Source organism: Macrobrachium rosenbergii, chromosome 26 (genome assembly GCF_040412425.1).
Source record: "Macrobrachium rosenbergii isolate ZJJX-2024 chromosome 26, ASM4041242v1, whole genome shotgun sequence".
NCBI lineage: Eukaryota > Metazoa > Arthropoda > Malacostraca > Decapoda > Palaemonidae > Macrobrachium > Macrobrachium rosenbergii.
Window position 1 is genome coordinate 49,707,186 of NC_089766.1, and position 21,702 is coordinate 49,728,887.

At 40.4% G+C, this 21,702-nt stretch overlaps 1 protein-coding gene across 6 annotated transcripts in view; it reads left to right on the forward strand.

The window, feature by feature from the left end:
• LOC136853180 (transcription factor GATA-4-like) overlaps positions 1 to 21,702 on the forward strand; it is a 498,363-nt gene that overhangs the window by 410,045 nt on the left and 66,616 nt on the right. For all 6 annotated transcript variants that reach the window (XM_067128523.1, XM_067128522.1, XM_067128526.1 and 3 more), the window contains one exon: positions 925 to 2,302. In XM_067128523.1, coding sequence (XP_066984624.1) covers positions 1,930 to 2,302 — 373 coding nt within the window. In that variant the 5' untranslated portion in view covers positions 925 to 1,929. The remainder of the gene's footprint in view (positions 1 to 924; positions 2,303 to 21,702) is intronic.

Consider the following 21,702-nt stretch of genomic DNA (forward strand, 5'->3'; position numbering starts at 1 on the left):
GTTTCATCATGAGAGAAGTTACAGTTTTAAGCATAATAATATGATGCAAGCATAAAATAAGAAGCAATGAGATTGAAGAAAATAAGTCATACCTTTAACAAACTATCTTTCAGCTCTTGCTGATGTCTGTAGTTCAAAAGCATTTAGCAATACATTGAAGGGGAAGTAAAACCAAGGAGATGAGTGTAATTAGGAATAACTGAAATGGAATCAATTTTGTATAGAAAATATCAGGATTGATGGAAGGCAAGAGGGCTGGCACAAGCAAGTGGTTAAAGGGTAACCACGTGGGAAAGTATCAGGGAAATGTGAAATGGATGTTTAGCCAACATGTTGCATGCAGGTTGAATGCATTTCCAGTGTGCGAATGATAAGAAAACCACAAGAGAGACAGAAGAATGTAGAATGTTGAAATGCAGCGATGCTGCAGAAAATAATATAATGGAACCCTAATGTTATAAAGTGGTTTGGACGTGGAGTAAGATTGGAGAGCGATGTAGGGTAATGGAGGCGTACGAATCAGTTGTTTATTAGAAAAAGAAGAGGAATACTGTAAAAAAAAAAAAAATAATCAACTGTTGAGTGACATTGTACAAAGTAGCATGATTTTATTGCATAAACTCCTGAACGCCAGAAAATACAATTAAAATGAGAGGTTTTTCATTCTCTTCCTTCGTTTTTAGATTTTCCCAAATGTGTCATACACTTTGCAGGAGCTAGTTTTGCAACGTAATGGCCTCATAGGCTTGTTATATTTCTTAATGCATGTAGAATAGTAATAATAATAATGATAACCTTGCAGGATGCTCAGCTAAAAACCTTGAGTTGAAATATATGATATTTTTTTTACCTCATGAAACATGTATCTGAATCATATAGGATTGTGCCTAATTTTCACGATCTCTTTTTTCCCCCCCACAACAGGTCCACCAACACCGACCGATAAATCCTCGTCTTCAGAAGTGCCTTTGAAGTGTCATCCTCCACCCCCACCCCGCAACACCGCGAATCCACTCCACTACTCGACCCTCCTTCAGGAGAACAACGCATGTCCCTGACAACTCAGTGCCTCGTCTCTTGTGCCTTGGATCCCGTCTGTGGTATGGGGCGCGCCCCTCCGCCTTGCTCTACGACGTGCCTTCTCCCTCTCGCCCTCTGCGGCGTGTTCGCTCACCCCAGCGGCCTCGTTCCGAACGGCATCCGTCTGTGCCTTCTGTCGACTTAGTAGTCCCTGTCGCTTGTGTCATTCATTTCTGTATCGCTGCCTTTGCCAGACGCCTTCACCGAGAAGCTGTACGAATTCGTCACTGATTCGTGGATAAAGTGAGATAGCGATCGGTACTGAAACTTTGGTGTGTTGATTTTGAACGTCGTTGAGAGTGCAGTTGGCAGCTCGTGTTCTCTTTTTTGCCTGAAGTGCTTGTTACTCGGAAAAAGTATCCTCTGAGAGAAAAGTATTATAAGTCCTTATTATATGTAACCTAAGATTCATACTCTTAATTTCATTGCTCTCGTATTACCAAGTGAAGACCTTTATCAATGGACCTCCGAAAATGAGCGGTTAATAATAATAGTGATTCTAAGCCAATAATAGTTTGCAATTCAGAAGAGCTAGAGAGAGAAGTTTGCAAGAAGGATATTTTGATATAGACTACGATACGCCCTTTGAGTGATCAGATATTTTCTGGGCCCCAAAGGTCCCCGTCCCCGCAAACACTGAGGAACCCTCGACGAGATTCCAGTCACCTTCCTCCTGCCGGTATCTCCATGCAGGCATAATTAGATTCTGACAGAAGGACGCAGTCCTACCGCAGGCGACGTCTCTACCGACGGGGGAGGGTAGAGCAGGAGGAGGTGTTTCGGAGGATCTCTTGAGAAAAAGGAAGGGGGTTCCCCCAGGAAGGCTTCGTGGTGGATCTCCCAGGCGGGATGTTTCCCCCCGGTAGCACGGGCGGGTATGGCCAGGAAGGCGGCCAGAATCTCCTCACGCCCTCCATGTACACGTCGCACGCCCACACTCACATGCTGCCTTACAATTCCTATTCGGCGCAGCTCGTGCAGCCCTCCACGCCCTCGCCTTCCATGTGGCAGTCGCCCTCCCACACAGCCCTCGCCCCGACAGCGCCCCCTACGGATCAGGGCTTCACGACGCCCTTGGGATTCAATACAGGGCGGGAAGGATACTTGCAAGGGGCAGGAGGGCAGAGCTTGCAGGCGCCCTTGAGCCCTTACCAAGCCTACGCTCAGATGAACCACGGCATGTGGCGCCATTACGATTCCATGGGTCTTCAAGGCATTACTAGTAAGTGCTCCAGAAGGTTTATTTCTCGTGGTCATGAAAGCTTTGGTAGTGCATGTCTGTCTGTCTGTCTGTCAGTTTATAAGGTAAGGATGATCGTTAATGGCAAAAGACTGTCTTTCATACGTTTGGAACATTTAATTCCTAGTATTATTTGGGTTCATTCATCGTTTAGTTTGTAAACTGCTCAATATTTGATTTGAGGTGTCTGATTCTCTTTTATGTCTGACTATATTTGTGCAAATAGTTTTCGTATTTTCTTCAAAATAGCTCAGAGGAATAATTAAGTTTGTTTCCCTGGGACTGGTTGTGCTTCGGCTGAACTTCATCTGACGTTGGTTTTCTAATAAGCTTCTTTTGCGTCGACTTTGGTCTGGTTGGTTTAAATAACAGTAATTGAACATAAACAAGGGTACACAAGCTACTTGTGTCAGCGATCCTTAATTATCTCCTGTGTTAATCAAACAATTTTACTATGACACTAATTCGATCAGACTCTTCAGTTTGTTTCTGTGAAGATAAGCGAAGGTATGCCTCTCTCTCTCTCTCTCTCTCTCTCTCTCTCTCTCTCTCTCTCTCTCTCTGTTTTTGTTTCATCTTGCATTTTACTATCACATCATTGTTCAGATAAACCTTGTTCGTAGAGAGAATGAAGTTTGATTTTAGTTGGAGCATAAGACGGGGAATTTTCAATGAAGAGTATTTAATGAAATTCCCTACTATTCAGTCACTCTCTTGCCTTCTTGTGACCCATTGCATTGCTGCACTCAGTAAACTTAAGATCTCTTTTTCAGCTACTAAGCAATGATGTTTTAGACGGAGTGTGTCAACAGATTCCTTCTGCAATTGGTGGTCACCCATTTAACTTCTAACCAGACCTGTGGCTGCTCAACCATAGTGATCTAGAAACAAACCTTTTACAGTTTATTGAAAGAGACAAATATCACCTGTAATCTTTTGCAATTGTAAGGAAAAAATATTGAATGATACTTCAAAACAAATTTCTGCTCGATGTTCACAAGAGGTCAAAAACTTCGTCCGTGTGACAACCCCCATATATCGTGTTGTGATGCCTTTTAGATTATTACTTTTAAGTTTTGATTCTCATGAAGTTTACGTACAATAACCAGAGGATTCTCAAAATGTATTTTTGCAGAAATAGTGAAACATCAGGTCACACAATATAACTTCGTCAGTGTACTTCGGTAGTTTCTGATGCTAAAGTGTAAATTCAGGTTGTCATGAGATAGACTTTATTAATCTAACACTTCAATATCTGGATTAGTCTGACTTCCATATTTTAAAACAGCCTGCCCGACAGTTGCTTGAATCTGTAGCTGGATTTTCAGGTTTCTGTGCATAACACAGACAATTTTCCCGAAAAATTTTACTAAGGTAATGAGCGTTATCATGAAAAATGAAAATCTCTCTCTCTCTCTCTCTCTCTCTCTCTCTCTCTCTCTCTCTCTCTCTCTCTCTCTCTCTCTCTCTCTCCAATTGCGCCTAGAGATAGTGCAAGGAGTTTGATGTGTATTGTGAACAAAACACAGTCTCTCTCTCTCTCTCTCTCTCTCTCTCTAATTGTGCCTAGAAATAGTGCAATTGAGTTAGATATGCATAGTTAGAAAACATAGTGAACAAAACTCTCTCTCTCTCTCTCTCTCTCTCTCTCTCTCTCTCTCTCTCTCTCTCTCTCTCTCTCTCTCAGTTGTGCGTGGAGATAGTGCAAGGAGTTTGCTATGTATTGTGAACAAAACACAGTCTCTCTCTCTCTCTCTCTCTCTCTCTCTCTCTCTCTCTCTCTCTCTCTCTCTCTCTCTCTCTCTCTCTCTCTCTCTCTCTCTCTCTCTCTCTCTCTCTCTCTCTCTCCCAATTGTGCCTAGAGATAGTGCAAGGAGAGTGGTACGTATTGTGAACAAAACACTCTCTCTCTCTCTCTCTCTCTCTCTCTCTCTCTCTCTCTCTCTCTCTCTCTCTCTCTCTCTCTCCAGTTGCGCCTGGAGATAGTGCAAGGAGAGTGATACGTATTGTGAACAAAACACAGACTCATAAGGCATTGTCAAGTATCTGAAGCTACATCCGAGGTCACTCAATCTTTTGAATGAAAATCAACTTTAATTTCGGAGAGTTTATGTGACGCCATCATTATGAGGAAGATTCAGAACAGCAGGAAAATAGACGCTCGCTTGATAACGCTTGCACTTTCAGGACAACTTAAAAATGAAAAAAAAAATAAATAAATAAATGTCAGGGGGGAGAATGACGTTCGCTTAAAGTCTTTTCAACCTCTGTAAATCAGATCCTCGGACGGTACATTATGATAAATTATATACTTGGACTGATTTTCTAAAATGACCGTCATCAAAATTGCATTTATTGAGCAAAACGTAATTTTACTCATTTGCGTTTTGCTTTATTATTATTATTATTATTATTATTATTATTATTATTATTATTATTATTATTATTATTATTATTATTATTATTATTATCCAGAAGATGAAACCTATTCATATGGAACAAACCCATCAAAGGGGCCAGTGACTTGAAATTCAAACTTCCAAAGAATATTATGATGTTCATTAGGAAGAAGTAACAGGAGGTAAAATGAAATACAGAAAGAAGAGATCCCTCTTATTAAAAAAGAAAAAAAAATTAATAAATAGATACATTAGATAAAAATGTATTAAAATGCAAGAAGAATAGCATTAGGGTAGTAATGCATTGCATTTTCGCTTGAACTTCTGAACGACTCAAAGACAAGATCTTTACTGCAATGAATCTTATTAAAAACAGCGTTTAGTATCGGGAACAAAGAAAATTTGAGATTCATTAAGAAAATCAGGCAAACCTCGAGAGCACCTCCCTACGTACCCAAGACTGTTTGACATACCGCGAAGGGTATACCCCCTTAAAAACATTGGTGGGTCAACACCACCCATACCAAATTTGTATCAGTTCTCTTAAATTGAAATCCCGTGGATGTGATTGTGACGCTGAGATACTAGACAACCCATCGGTGTATATTTTATAAGTGGAGGGTCTGGCCAGCCTTCTCCAAGCTGGGAGCTCTGGTCTGGTGCAGCTCTCCTGCCTTAATTCCTCCCTCGCCACCGTCTTGTAATATGCCCTGGCTGTGTGTCAGTCTGCCTCTCTCTCTCTCTCTCTCTCTCTCTCTCTCTCTCTCTCTCTCTCTCTCTCTCTCTCTCTCTATCTTCAGATTATGTTTTCTGTTTCTAGAGGATTCTCTCTCTCTCTCTCTCTCTCTCTCTCTCTCTCTCTCTCTCTCTCTCTCTCTCTCTCTCTCTGTAGCCCTTCTGTATCTTCATATTATGTTTTCTATTTCTAGAGGATTCTCTCTCTCTCTCTCTCTCTCTCTCTCTCTCTCTCTCTCTCTCTCTCTCTCTCTCTCTCTCTCTCTCTGTAGCCCTTCTCTATCTTCAGATTATGTTTTCTGTTTCTAGAGGATTCTCTCTCTCTCTCTCTCTCTCTCTCTCTCTCTCTCTCTCTCTCTCTCTCTCTCTCTCTCTCTTTTGTAGCCCTTCTGTATCTTCATATTATGTTTTCTATTTCTAGAGGATTCTCTCTCTCTCTCTCTCTCTCTCTCTCTCTCTCTCTCTCTCTCTCTCTCTCTCTCTCTCTCTCCTCAAATTATGTTTTCTATTCATTCCTGCATTGTTGTCGTATCTTTATTGACTCTTGTTTTTATATATTTATATGCTCTCGGTCTGACCTTTCCACGTTATAATATAAATCAAGAACAGAAAATGCTTAGAAACTCAACAAAATAAGTCCTTGGCATCCTTAACATCTACATGATTTCAAAAGGAGAAAACAAATCCCTTTTAGACCTCCTAAGAACAGTTGTCACAAGAGCTAGATGTTGGTCAAATCACGCTGTCATTAGTAGTGATAATTGAGTGGCTATATGAGACAAATAATGGAAGCAAAGAAAAGAAAATGAGAAATGAATAATGTAAATGAACAAACGTCTTACGTGCATCAACATGAAGATAAAAAGAGTGCGTGGTGTCAAACTTACATTGTTTACAATTACAATATTGACAATATGGTTACAGCATGCATCAACACAGTATACATAGGCATTTCTTTACATAAGCGTAATCCCTCTAAACTGACAATTTACACTCTTGCTTCAGTTACTGGCTACTCAGAAACAGTAAATAATGTACCCTTGTTTAATGTGACTGAAAATCACGAGCCTAAATACTCCGAAAATCGACAAGACTTTCAAAAGCAGTGAATGTCCATATGCTCCACATAAATCTACATAACGTTCAGAAACGCTAAACTCCGTAGGGGGTTAGTGCCGTCAGTGCACCTCATGCGGTGCACTGTAGTCATTACATAAGGTTCTTTACAGCATGCCTTCGGTCCCTAGCTGCAACCCCTTTCGTTCCCTTTACTGCACCCCCTTTCATATTCTCTTTCTTCCAGCTTACTTTCCACCCTCTCCTAGTAATTGATTCATAGTGCAACTGCGAGCTTTTCCTCCTGTTACACCTTTCAAACCTTCTACTGTCAATTTCCGTTTCAGTGCTGTATGACCTCATAGGTCCCAGTGCTTGGCCTTTGGCCAAAAATTGTGTATTCAGAGGCGCATGAGTGGTATTCGTCATAAACGCTAACCTGTTGTTCGAATCCTATAATTTTGCGTAGAAAACACCAGGTATCGATTACTAGAACCAGGTAATTAAATCACGTCCGTCGCTCTCTCAGAAGGCTTCATGTTGACTAGCTCATGAATTGTGTTCTAGGAAACATGACGTCAGCTGCTGTCTCCTCAAGGTGCACTGAATGGTAAACAGTCGTTGAGTTTCTGTAGGTTATTACGGATGATCGATTCAGAGCTGCTAGTAAAAGTATCTCGCCTGAGTAAATAAAACTGTCACGTAATTAATGTTCAGTGCTTAGATGACTGTAGCTGAATAGTGGTAAATAAGTATCTTGTGATGAATTTGAGTGATTCAGGACATGGAGAAAATACAGTAGTAGCTCTCTCTCTCTCTCTCTCTCTCTCTCTCTCTCTCTCTCTCTCTCTCTCTCTCTCTGTTTCAAATCTGTGGCTAGGACAGATTGGTCTGGGTAATTTCCTCAAATACTTTGAGCCTGTGTTGACCTGGACATGAGGTTGTTCAGTCAACTATAGTAGGTCGCAACCTAGCCCTATATACTGCCACTTGTCGACCCGATTGTTAAATGGGTACTAGCGGGAACTGGATGTCAAGAACAGGGCGTGGGGCTAGCAATCTCATCTCTGAAGACTTGCTGAGAACCAGAAGGCGGTACCCTGGTGGTGTCCCGAGACAAAAATAATATCACCATACATAATGTTTGCTTGTTTGCATTTGTGATGCTGTGGATTTTATCTGCTTAGGGGTTCATCCTTGATTTAGTGCTTTGAGGATGAACTTAGCAGTGACATGTTTTTCCCCGAAGCAATCCTTTGACCGGATTGTTGAGTATACCTTAGCGGACCACTGGATGATTAACAACTCTCCTAGAGAGGGCTGGGGCTGAAGGATTAGACTTATTTTACGTGGACAAAACCAATTGGTTACCTAGCAGCGGGACCTTGAGCTTATTTGTGATGCTTATGGATGTTTTCTGCATCACCAGAAATAAATTCCTCTAATTCTTCATTGGCCGGTCGGGATGAACTCCAGGCCCAGCAGAGTGACATGAGAACTTCCCCCGTCTATTGAGGAATTAATCCATTGTTAGGAACGGCTCATTGGTGAAAAGAAACACATAGTTATTTATGTGCATTGAGACGTTAGAGGAATTTATAGTTGTAATCTTTCATTCAGGCGTTCAGTTTTGTTATTTGACTCAAGATATAGATGTTCCCAGAGGAAATATATAACTGTAATAAACTGCGATCGGAAAATATCCTAATCTGTGAACCCCATCGTTCAGGACGTACCCAGGACCACAAACTCTTGTATTTGTTTTTACATTTGCATTTTTGCCACATTCAGCTACCTTTTCGGTGACCCTTGTTGATCAGTCAGCTATTGTGCATGCGAGCGTGATGCTTTGCAACTCTGCAGGGATGTTTTCGACGTTCATGAGTCTCTTAACTGGTGCTTTTAATTCATCATTAGTAATTCAGCGTCTTTTTGTTGCTGTTTTCCTCTTCGCACCTTTTCTTCCTTTGCCTCCCCTGCGTTCTTCATCGTTTGGCCTCCTCGCCCACGTTTCCATCCTCCTCCACTATCCCCGCCTCCTAGTGCCGTCAGTGCACCTCACGCGGTGCACTGTAGGTAGGCATTACTGAAGGTTCATTGCAGCGTCCTTTCGGCCCCTAGCTGCAACCCCTTTCATTCCTTTTACTGTACCTCCATTCAATTCTCTTTCTTTGTCTTGCTATCCACACTCTCCTAAAACTTGTTCCATAGTGCAACTGCGAAAGGTTGGCCTTGCACTCGTTAGGCCCGAGTTCGACTCTCCGGCCGGCTAATGAAGAGTTAGAGGAATTTATTTCTGGTGATAGAAATTCATTTCTCGCTATAATGTGGTTCGGATTCCACAATAAGTTGTAGGTCCCGTTGCTAAGTAACCAACTGGTTCTTACCCACGTTAAATAAGTCTAATCCTTCCGGCCAGCCCTAGGAGAGCTGTTAATCAGCTCAGTGGTCTCGTAAAACTAAGGCAAACCTTTTTCTCCTGTCATACCTTTCAAGCCTTTCTTCTCTCAATTCCCCTTTCAGCGCTGAATGACCTCGTAGGTCGCAGTTCAAGGCCTTTGCCCTAAATTCTGTGCTCCATTCCATCCCACGACCCGCCTGCGTTGGCGGTGTTGTCCCTCTTGCCAGATGCTGTCACCACATTTTTATGGGTTCCAGTGTCAGTGGCCCCTCAACAGGGCGATGACCGTTATTGACCACTGGGCTGTCATGTCATCTACCTGCGGATGGAGGCGTCTGCATTTTTACATCGCTCTGACCTAGATTTAATGTTGATCTGCTGGACTCTACTACAGTTTCCTCTTAGCCAGTTTACATTCGTTTTGCTACTCAGTTGGTAACTGTGAGGAAGGTTAGGATGGCCGGGTAGGAACGTGAATTTTTTTTAATGCTGAGTAATTTCAAATGCATGTTACCCCTTGATGGCGAGTGTGCAAAACTCTCTCTCTCTCTCTCTCTCTCTCTCTCTCTCTCTCTCTCTCTCTCTCTATATATATATATATATATATATATATATATATATATATATATATATATATATATATACACACCATAAAACACCAAAGAGGGTAGATTTCACCGCGTTACGTTTTGAAAAATACAGTTTCCCTGAACGGACAGGTAATGGATTAAGAAATGCAGAAACGGTCTGTAGACGCAAACAATAATTTCAGAATTATAACGCTGTAAAATCTACCTTGTTTGATGTTGTTATAGTCTACCTTAGATGGAATTCTGTTATAACAAAAAATATTATATAAATATTATATATATATATATGTGTGTGTGTGTGTGTGTCTGTAATTTTATTGATCACTTGTCTAGCGATAAATTACTTTGTCCATTAGCAAGAGAATGGAACTATATCGGCGCAGTCTGTTGAAGCCTATTGTGCTTCATTTAGCTGAAGCTGAATTAGATAACTGGTAGTTAAGCAAAATACAAACACAGTGGATCGTAGCTAATGTGGAGACGGGAACCACACCTTCTGAGAGGATAAGCATTGAAATATATATATATGTATATGTATATATATATATATATATATATATATATATATATATATATATATATATATATATATATAGACCGTGAAATATTTCCTGTTCAAACAGATAGTGGAATCAGCTTTGACTTAGTACAGAAATACGATGAACCTCTCAAAAGGATTAAGAAGATTAAGGAGAAATTGTCAACTGGAGTGGCTGAACGGCTGACATCTGAATCTCTTGGTATAAATACCGATTTTCTGTAACTCTTATCTTATTCATTACCTGCCTGTAGAGGGAGACAGTTGTACTCCGAAATATAGCATAAACTTTCCATACATTTTGGCGTTTTTATGGGTTCATTTTATTACAAATATATATATATATATATATATATATATATATATATATATATATAAATATATCTGTACAATAATCTATATTATATATATATATATATGTATATATATGATATAAATTCTGTACAATAATCTGCGTTAGAGCGTGTGAACCCAGAACCATTCCTTATATACGTTGTGTATTCCATTATTAATTTCTTCGGGACGTTCATAAAGCGATGGAAGAGAAATGTAAGAAATGTAATCAAATTTCTAATCCCATTACACCGGAGCATGAAGCAATAATCGTCCGTCTTTCTCTTTTCTCGTTCTCCTTTCTTATTGCCTGAATTTTAATCAGAGGATTAATCTGTATTACAATGTACGCCTGTTTCTTTTTGGTGATTTTACTTGTATCTTTATGCAACTTTACGTGGAGTTAACTTGTAATGCCTGGTATTATGTTTGCTTTGTTCGTCTCGACTTTATCATAAAACGAGGTTTTTCTGTTTAACCTCAACAGTCAGTTAATGAGTCTGCTAATAATATATATATATATATATATATATATATATATATATATATATATATATATATATATATATTATACATATATATGTATAAGTAGTTTTTGTCCACACTAATCATTTATTTCTTTTACTTAAAATTCATTTTTTTATTATGAATATGTAACACTGATTCAGTAGCAAATATCCTTTTATCTCCTCGTAGATCAAAATTATTATTATTATTATTATTATTATTATTATTATTATTATTATTATTATTATTATTGATGTGCCCAGACGTACTCCCTTCGATCCACCCGTGGGTTCTCCACAGGGTGTGAAAAGGCATCGCCTTGTGCTACAGGAGGAGGAGGGGGAGGAGGAGGAGGAGGAGGAGGAGGAGGGGGCGAAGGAGAGAGACTCCCATGCACATTGCTACGTTCATTTGCCTGCGAGGCTCGCAAGCCATTAATTGTCACCTCCATCACCATCCCCTGCGCGCTTATGATATTGCCACGTCAAGATTACATTTTGTTAAACCCAATTGACGAGGCCCTGAGCAAACTGGGTCCCCGCGAGAACTCTTTTCTTTCAACTTTATGACGATCATTGCGGCTCTGGCTATTATTAGCATTATTATCCTTCGTGTCACTTCGGCGCAGTTGTGTTTTCGTGTATGCGCTTATAAAAGCATATGCTTTTATCTCCCAAGGGTATCTCACTCTGTATCTCTTTATTCGCGTTCTTTCGTGTTTTCGGTCGAGGTTCCCAGTCGTCGGAAGCACTCCGCTTCAAGGGCAGTTTCAGCTTGGAAGCGGACGGGGGGGATGCCCTGCATAGTTTCGCTTCAGTTTCCTTTATATATTCTTCATTTGTCTGATGTCTTTACGACATTGGCCTTGCAGGCTGGAGGTGCTGTTTTGTGTGATGCAGTTATGCTTCTTGGATACTTCGTGCACACGCTTGAATACTTACACACACACACACACACACACACACTATATGTGTATATATATATATTATATGTATAATTATATATATAGACATATATATTATATGTAATTATATATATACATATATATGTATATATTATATATTATATGTATAATTATATATACAGACATATATATATATATATATATATATATATATAGAGAGAGAGAGAGAGAGAGAGAGAGAGAGAGAGAGAGAGAGAGAGAGAGAGGTGATTCTAATTCTGTCTATTTTGTATAAACAAAATATATATACACATTTATATTATATATATATACGCTGTATATATATACATATATATTACCCAAAATAACACATTACATTGCTTGAGTCCTATTTATGCATTTGGTTAAAAATCATCTAATGAATCCTTTTAAGACTAACAGTCATTACGAAATTCTATTGGCTTTTGTGGTTTATTCCATACATTTACTAGTTTTTTCCCGTACATTTAGTTCAGTTACCTCTCAGTAAACTAGATTTGTTAGAACCAAAGAATTATCGTTGTAACTGAGAGACAATTGATGAAGTTCGTGCATGACTTTCTGCTCCGCATTTAATGTTTAATGATTACCTTTGGCCTTTGCTCGGAAATGTAGCATTTTTCCCCATTTTAAGGTCGTTCACTTTTCATGTCTAGGGTGTAATATTCTGCACTCTCTTACCTCCGTAGGGGGGTAGGGCCGTCAGTGCGCCTCATTCGGTGCACTGTAGGCATTACATTGTGGCGTCCCTTCGGGCTGTAGCTGCGACCCCTTTCGTTCCTTATACTGTACCTCCGTTTATATCCTCTTTCTTCCATCTTACTTTCCACCCTCTCCTAACAGTTGTTTCAGAGTGCAACTGCGAGGTTTTCCTCCTGTTACACCTTTCAAACCTTTTTACTGCCAATTTCCGTTTCAGCTCTCAATGACCTGAGGTCCCAGCGCTTGGTCTTTGGCCTAAATCGTACGTTCTGTCTCTCTGTCTCGCGCACTCTCTTACCGTTGAGTTTTCAGGCTTACCCTTTGCCGCTCCCAACAGACTCCTATTGTCTGTGGCAAGTTTCAAGATCGAATGTGCCGGCGGCGTCTCGCGTTTATTATTGGTTAGTCATCCTTCCACAGCCCAGACCCCGGTTAATTTCGCCTGAAAAACGTGCGCTATGTCGTACTCTGTCACTGATTTTTTTTTTTTTTTTTTTCAGTACATTGACTTGACAACTCACGTTCGTTTCTATGTAGAAATTAGCCTTTGGATTGTAAGGCACGACCACCTGTGCCTTGCCTCTTGTTTGTGATGCGCGCAGAGTATAGCCACTCGGCTCACCCACGCTTTTCATGTGAAAGGCATCTTTATATAGAAATGGAACTGGCCGGAAGGATTAGACTTATTTTACGTGGCTAAGAACCAGTTGGTTACCTAGCAACGCGACCTACAGCTCATTGTGAAATCCGAACCACATTGTACCGAGAAATGAATTTCTGTCGCCAGAAATAAATTCCTCTAATTCTTCATTGGCCGGTCGGAGATTCGAACGCGGGCCCCTGCTGAGTGCTAGCCAAGAACGGTACCGACCAGTCCAACGAAGAAATGAGTTTATGTGCGTCTAACCTTTCAGTAATCTTGAAAAGATATTCGGGAAATGAAATGACTGTATAAGAACTGTTTGAAAACTTCAGTTTAAGGTTCGGCTGACTGCTGACCAATAGCTTAGGAAGCTCGAATGGAAACAATCGCGAAATATCATTTCTAGAGACTTAAAAGATTCATATGCAAGTCGCATAAAGAATGATACAGGCATCCCCACTCATTGCTGAACACAGACCACAACTTCCCGAAAAATAAATCAATCAAATATAATAATGCTTCACCCCCCGCTAACACTGCTGCAGTGACGGATTAAAAAAAAAAAAAACGATCCCACATAATGCTTCAGGTAAAGTAACCACCTGTACTCCGGCATGGCATGCGAATCACGTGTGTAACGTTATACCTCCGCCTCCTACCCGCAAAGCACCACCGCGGCTGAGCTGCTTTCATTACCTGCCACATTTTGGTCGCCGGCGATTCCCAGAAATTATCCTTTTTGCTGCGGAGAAAAAGCTTCGAAAGCGAGAGAAACGCCAGCGTGAGCATTCTTCCCCATTGGCCGGAGCAACATAAACTTTTTTTACTCTTCCCCGTTAAAGTAGCAGTTGTGTGTAGTTCTTTGTGCTTTTTGGTAACTGCTCTGTTCCTTGTAGCTGCGCGCAGTGGCGAAATTTCAGTGGGAGTTATTGTTATTTTCCTCCTCTCTCGAGCGTGGATTTCCGACCTCGTTTTAAAATGAAGGAATTTCACTTGTCTGCCTTCCTGCTTCTCTTGAAATTCGAAAGCCGGGGTAAAAAGTATTAAGAGTATGTAAAGTAAGCCACTGTCATTATCATTTCAGTTTTCTTTACAAGAAAACTACAAGAAAACTGTTGAGATGGCCTTTTGTCCGTCCGTCCGCCCTCAGATCTTAAAAACTACTGAGGCTAGAGGGCTGCAAATTGGTATATTGATCATCCACCCTCCACTCATCAAACATACCAAATTGCAGCCCTCTAGCCTAATTAGTTTTTATTTTATTTAAGATTAAAGCTAGCCATGATCGTGCTATAGGTGCCAGCAACACAGTCCACCACTGGACTGTGGCTGAAAGTTTCATGGGCCGAGGCTGAGAGTTTCATACAGCATTATACGCTGTACAGAAAACTCGATTGCGCCGCAGAAACTTCGGCGCAATTTTTACTTGTTCATTATTAGCCAAGCTGCATCTGTAGTCGGGGCAGTGGTTCTGGAGCAAAGTTTCGTCTGGTAGAGAAAAAAGACAGAGGTATAACACTGAAATTGAATTAGGTAAGTTTGACAAATTCCAGAGGTCCTTTATTCCTCACACCGTTGGACTGTGGAACAGCCTCCCTTCTGAGGATGTCGTGCAGTTGGAACTTCAGAAGTTCAAGCGAAGATGCAATGCATTACTACCCTAATACTATTCAACCTGTGTTTTAATATTTCACTCACATTTGTATTTATTTATTTATTTATTTATTTATTTATCTTTTTCTAATAACTGATCTCTTTCTGTATTTCCCATTACCTTCTGTTACTTCTTTCGAATGAACACAATATTCTTTGGAAACTTGAATTTCAAGTCAGTGGCCCCTGTGGTGGGCTGTTCCATATGAATAGGGTTCATCGTGTGAATAATAACAATAATAAAGAAAATGTGTGCTGCGACGAACAGTCCTTCAGTTCTGTAAAGTGCTGTCTGAAAAAAAAAAATCAGTTTCACTGGCAGCCAAGAATCACAGGTAAGGAGAATTATGTACGAAATTGACTTCCGTTCTGCAAGAAGTACATGAGAGGCAATTTTTGATGGGACCACCTGATGTGAAGTGTTCTCGACCGAGATTATCTTTAAAGGTCCCTGTCGCCGTAGGGGGGTAGTGCCGTCAGTTCACCTTATGCGGTGCACTGTAGGCGTTATTTAGGTTCTTTGCAGCGTCCCCTCGGCCCTAGCTGCAAACTCTTTCATTCCTTTTACTCTACCTCCGTTCATATTCCCTTTCTTCCATCTTACTTTCCACCCTCTCTGACAATTGATACATAGTGTAACTGCGAGGTTTTCCTCCTGTTACACCTCTCAAACTTTTTTACTGTCAGTTTCCGTTTGAGCGCTGAATGATCTAATAGGTCCTAGCGCTTGGCTTCTGGCCTAAATTCTATATTCTACTCTGTTCTGTTAAAAGTCCCTGTGACTTTTGGTTTATGATTCTCAGAGAAGATTAAAGGGATAATTAGCCCTACAACAACCATGAAGATATGGCAACGCACGTTTTTGGTTGTATCCTAAAGGAAGAGAAAGAGAAGGGGCTACCGGGTGGGCTTTGGAAATGCTAAGATTCTGAAGTCAGTATTCTGAGCGAAAGGCAACCCGCACAACGATCAGAAAAATCAAATGGAAAACGTCAGGCTTTTCTTTATTCAACTATAAACATAAGAAGTGGTCCTCCTGATCTCACTGATATTCTTCTTGTAATGTACTAACATCATTATGACGCGTTAGTTTTGATTTATGAAGAAGGCGCCTTTAACTGAAAGAAAAAAAAAGTTTCTATTAAGCCTGACTGATTGATATTCTAATGCCGTAGCTGATGCGTGTTTTTATATTTGTTCCTACGTCAGCTAGTCATCTGGAAGGCTTAGAACTTTTTCATGTAGAAAATATAAGAATAATAAACGTTGTGGTATTACTAGTAGCAGCCATAATGATGATATTTGATGAGGATATTACCAATCATAATGATAATATACAGGAGACTCCGTAGGGGGTTAGCGCCGTCAGTGCACCTCATTCGGTGCACAGTAGGCATTACTTAAGGTTCTTTGCGGCGTGCCTTCGGCCCCTAGCTGCAACCCCTTTCATTCGTATTACTGTACCTCCTTTCATATTCTCTTTCTTCCATCGTACTTTCCACCCTCTCCTAAAAATTGATTCATAGTGCAGCGGCGAGGCTTTCCCCTGTTACACCTTTCAAACCTGTAAGTGTCAATTTCTGTTGCAGTGCTGAATGACCTCATAGGTCCCTTGCTTGGCCTTTGGCCAAAATTCTCTATTCAATTCAATTCACCACACAGGAGTAAAGGAGGAAGTATTACAGGTTCTCGGAGAATTTCCACATTTTAATGGTCGAAAGATAGAAGGATTGTTGACTGTGCAGATCGTTTCCTCTCTTTCGCTCTTTGTTCAGTATAAATTAAAAACAGGCTCCTGCTCCAAATCGTTGCTGCTTTTCCTTAATTTTATGAGATTGCGTGAGATGAAAGGTTTATTGTCGTTAGGATATCACTATCTTTCTTCCTACAAACATAAGCTTTCCCTCACCCCAACCCCCGGGTGTCTCTCTCTCTCTCTCTCTCTCTCTCTCTCTCTCTCTCTCTCTCTCTCTCTCTCTCTCTGAGAGAGGAAGACGTAAAGGGGAAATACAAATTTAGGTATAAATGCACGCTTACATTAATTCATCTTTAATAAATTGATGCCTTTAATATTTAGATCTATCTTTACGCATATTTTTTTTCCATGAATTCTCCCAGCGGACTAAGAGAGAACGCTTTTTTTTTTTTTTTTTTGTGACTGCTTTTCTTTGCATTTAGCTAGCATCTGAATGTGTTACCAGAATATCTCCTCTGGCTTTGTTCTTAAGAAATAAAAAAAGAGAAAAATCAAGATTATTATTGTAAACAAATAACCGCAATTGCAACTGTACTTCAAATAGCCAATGAACTAAGAACGTTCGAAAACTTATAGTTACCATGCAAGTATCTCGGCCAATAAGGTACTAAACTGCCGCTTTCTTCGTAGTAAAGCTCCACTCTTTATCATAGCGAAAACTGACACTATATGTTATAATGATATCGCATTGCTCTGCAATAAGTATGTTTTTATGGCGTAGAGATCAAGACGGTCTCGGGTGCACCAGACGAGTCCCGTCCAGGGTGGAGAAGCATAGTAAACTTCGTCTTTGAGTGACGAGAGACCCACTCCTTGAAAAGAGGCAGATTATATGATTCAGAAAATTCAGCACTCTGGAAGTGGTCGGCATGAAAAATAGATAGAAATAATCGAACTCGGAATCTGTGACTCCCACGCAGTACCTGCCGTAATATGTGGGATTTTAAAACCTGGCGTGTGCATGACACGACGTATAACACGTACAGTACATTAACTAATACTAAAGAACTCACACTCATAGAATGACGGCAGTGTAAGAGAGGGTTGCGATAGCAAGATCACACCTCATGGACGTTTCGTGCCATCCCAAATCTTGGACCAACACACCTTCATTCTGAATTACTTAAATAGAGGCCTGTTGTGACAGAGGCGAAGCCCGGACTGGACGTTATCAGACCTAAATGTTGAGGTCATCACCCGTAGACTCTCGTTGTTACACACTATTACAGTAAACAAATAGAGACACATTGCTTTATTGTGTTACAGTAGGTAGAGATCTTTCAGCGGAATCCCACCAAAATAAAAAGGCGTCTGTGCATCGTCTAGCAGTGCACCTGTGTAACCGAGAAGGCGATAGCAGTCTCCGAAGGAAGCCGTGACGTCACAAGACAAGGTCTGATGCTCGATTATTTTGTAAACATAGTCAAAGCTTGTACACTTAGTCATAGGCGAAGGGCAAAGTAGGAAGGTTAGAGCAACGATAACAACACTCTTCTCCCTGACCACACCTGCTTATTTCAGTGTACTTGTTTTTTTGCTTTTTTCTTTTTATTCCGTGTTTGTCTATTGCTTTTTTATTTGCTCTGCTTATCTCGTTTTATGGGTGCCTTCCTGTTGAACGGGGCGATGGTCTTGCTTTTGTTTCTTCTTAATCTTGCCTCTTCATTTTATTTTGTTTTGTTTCATAAACATTTGTGTGTTTCCGAACGCAAAATACGTACACAATCGATAAGTAATGGAACGTTTTTGTTATTAAATTTAGATACCTAAAACTACTGAATATGATCGCATGATTTCGTCGTTGGCTTCATCTTGGGGTCTTCATGACCACGTCTGAATTTAACAAGTATAGGCAGTTTGGATAATCCGTAACAAATCTTTACATTATTCGTGTCCCTTCTAATAGGGAATTTAAACTGTTAATGTTTGGATTTCCAAATAAACTTAATATTTTTTACCTTATAATAAGAGAGTAGAAATCATCGCGGGTTCATATTCCCACAAACGGAATTGAATGTATATAGAATTTTGGCCAAAGGCCAAGCACTGGGACCAATGAGGTCATTCAGCTCTGAAACGGAAATTGACAGCAAAAGGTTCGAAAGGTGTAACAGGAGCAAAACCTCGCAGTTACACTATGAATCAATTGTTAGGAGAGAGTGGAAAGCAAGATGAAAGAAAGAGAATGTGAACGGAGGTACAGTAAAATGAATGAAAGGGGTTGCAGCTAGGGGAACCTTAAGTAATGCCTAAAGTGCGCCGCGTGAGGCGCACTGACGGCACTAACCCCCTTACGGGGTATTCCCACAAATCTGACCTTTGAAAAGGGGTCGGAGAGAAAAGCGGCGGAAGTGGAAATGCCTGGAGCAGGTTATTGACCAATAGTGGTGCTTGAATAACGTGACTGGTTCTTGAATTCCCGATAAAAATGGAGAAGTATGTGAGACTGTTGATACAGTCGCTTCCTGTTATTCATAAACATTAATTTAAGACAGAGATTTATCTTTCATTAGCGCAAGTCCAGAATCGAGTCGGCGCATTGTTATCATTCTATTTGAATTGTCATCTCTGCCAGTGTCATTTCAAATAGGTTGTGTTTTTTTTTTTGGTCTGTCTGTATGTGTCCGTATCTTAAAAAGGTATCTTAAAAAGTTGCTGGTATGTTCTAATGAAATTTTAAGGAAGAATTAACATGACAACGTATGAGGTACATCTTTCTTCAGTAACATTCGTGAGTAAGACTTTATTTCGGAATAACCATAATAATAAAATCTGAGTGGATCTTGTTTTTGCTACCCTGGGCGACACTAGAGGAGAATGACACAGCCACCCACCCCATGCAAACCGGTTTGTCCGCCCCGAGCGGGGGCGGGGTAGGTAGGGGAACGGGAGGTTAGGGAAAACATCCACCCTCCTCCTGCAAACCTGTTTGCCCGCCTTCAAGTGGGGCGGATGAGGTAGTGGGAATGGGAGGGTAGGGACTGGAAACCTGTTTGTCCGCCTTCGGTGGGGTGGGGTTGTAGGGGAACGACATCCACCCTCCTCCTGCAAACCTGTTTGTCCCCCCGGGTGGGGGCGGGGTAGGTAGGGGAGACAGCAGCGCCGGGTTCCAGCTATGCGCGCCAACAAGTTTTTTTTTTTTATAATATTTGCCATTTAACATTCTCCTTGTTACTCTATAGTTAACTACAGAATAGTTGAGTGCTACCTTGCAGAAAGGATTAGGTGAATCATTGATGATTCGTTACATCTAGCGTCAAATAAGGCTACGTGTATCATGTCCAGTGTCAGCCATCATCGTTGCTCTTGTTATTTTAACGGCCTTTAGATTTTATCCAAAACGAACGAGAGATTCTCATGTTTTTCTGACAGTACGACTTTGTCAGGATTTACCATTGGTCCGCTGGTATGGTCGCTAGTGTCGTGACGTGCCGCTCAGATGTCGCGAGTTCGCGCCTCCCCCAGCTCGATGAAAAAATCACTGGCTCTGTATAATGATCAGTTACTGCCGCAGTATTGGGTCTGCTGTGGCAGGTTAAAACCAACATTCTCTGGAAGCTTGAATTCCAAGTCAGTGGCCCCTTTGGTGTGCGTGTTCCATGTGAATAAATAATAATGAAATAATAATTAAGAAACTGACTACTGACATTACAAACAACACACACGTTATTACGTTTTCACCGCGTTGCTTTCCTGCGTCGAAGACGAGCGCCTGCAGCAGCCATTGATTGGCGCTGATATATTGATGATATCATCTCTGCCGATCAATTGATCGGTTGGATTGATTGTGATTTATGCGAGGAGGAAGCAGATGAACTGATGAAGTCATCGTGACAAATGAATGAGTTGACTCGGAAGCTCTTGAGCTCCGCTGCCGTAATGCTTCTCGGCTCTCTCCTCAAGTCATCGTGTTTCTCGAACATTGTAGTGTTTCTCACTTTCTTTTCGGATTGTGATTAAAAATCGTCATTTTCGGGCTGACGCTGTTCCAATTTTTATCCGGCTGTATTTGATATGGGTTGTTCTTGAATGACGTGAGTGCATTTCGAAGAATGCCTGTTTAGTCTCGTGTAAAAGAAAATTGGTGGCTTTGTCTGTCCGCACTTTTTTTCTGTCCGCCCTCAGATCTTAAAGACTATTTGGTATGGGTTGCAGTTCTTGAATTTTTATTTTGTTTTACGTAAAGTTAGCCATTTTCGGCAAGAATGACGGCCACCACCGGACCGTGGTTAAAGTTTCGATACAGCCACCTAAAGATAGATCTGTTTTCGGTGGCCTTGATTATACGCTGTAATATAGAAAACTCGATCGCTTGTTTGTTATTTTAAAATCCTGTAAGCTAAATGTGGATGGATTTTGAATGTAAACTTCGTATCCAAGATCAAAATTGATTTAGTTATGATGCTATTACGCGTATTTTCCTTCATGTTTCATCTGATTTTCCTCTTATTTTCTTTGTATTTGTATTGTGAACGCCCTCGTCATGAATTTAAAAAAACTGACTATACTACATAAGATTTCCTAGAGATATAGTCTTGATTTCCGTTTTTTATACATATTCTTGGATAACTAGTACCTGTCCATTGTAAATTCATAGGTTCGAAAAGATATATATATATGTATATATATATATATATATACATATACATAAAATATATGTATATATACTTATACACATATACATATACCCTATATAAATATATACTGTATATATATATATTTTTTTTTTCATATCCATTACTGAGAAGAACCACATACTGCGTTATTATTATAATTATTTTTCAAAATGGGCAGACTTGCAGGCCTTCGCAATCTTCACAGGGCAGGATGACCATATGTGGAGAAAGAGACAAGAGAGTATTACACGAGAAATGTCAGTATTTGTGAAATCATATAAATATTAAGATTACCCAATTGGTACGAATATTTTGAAATAATTTTTTTTTTTTAGTTTTCTGTAAAAGAAAACTATTGGGCCGGCTTTGTCTGTCCGTCCGCACTTTTTCTGCCCGCCCTCAGATCTCAAAACCTACTAAGGCTAGAGGACTGCAAATTGGTATGTTGATCATCCACCCTCCAATCATCAAACATAGCAAATTGCATCCCTCTAGCTTCAGTTGTTTCCA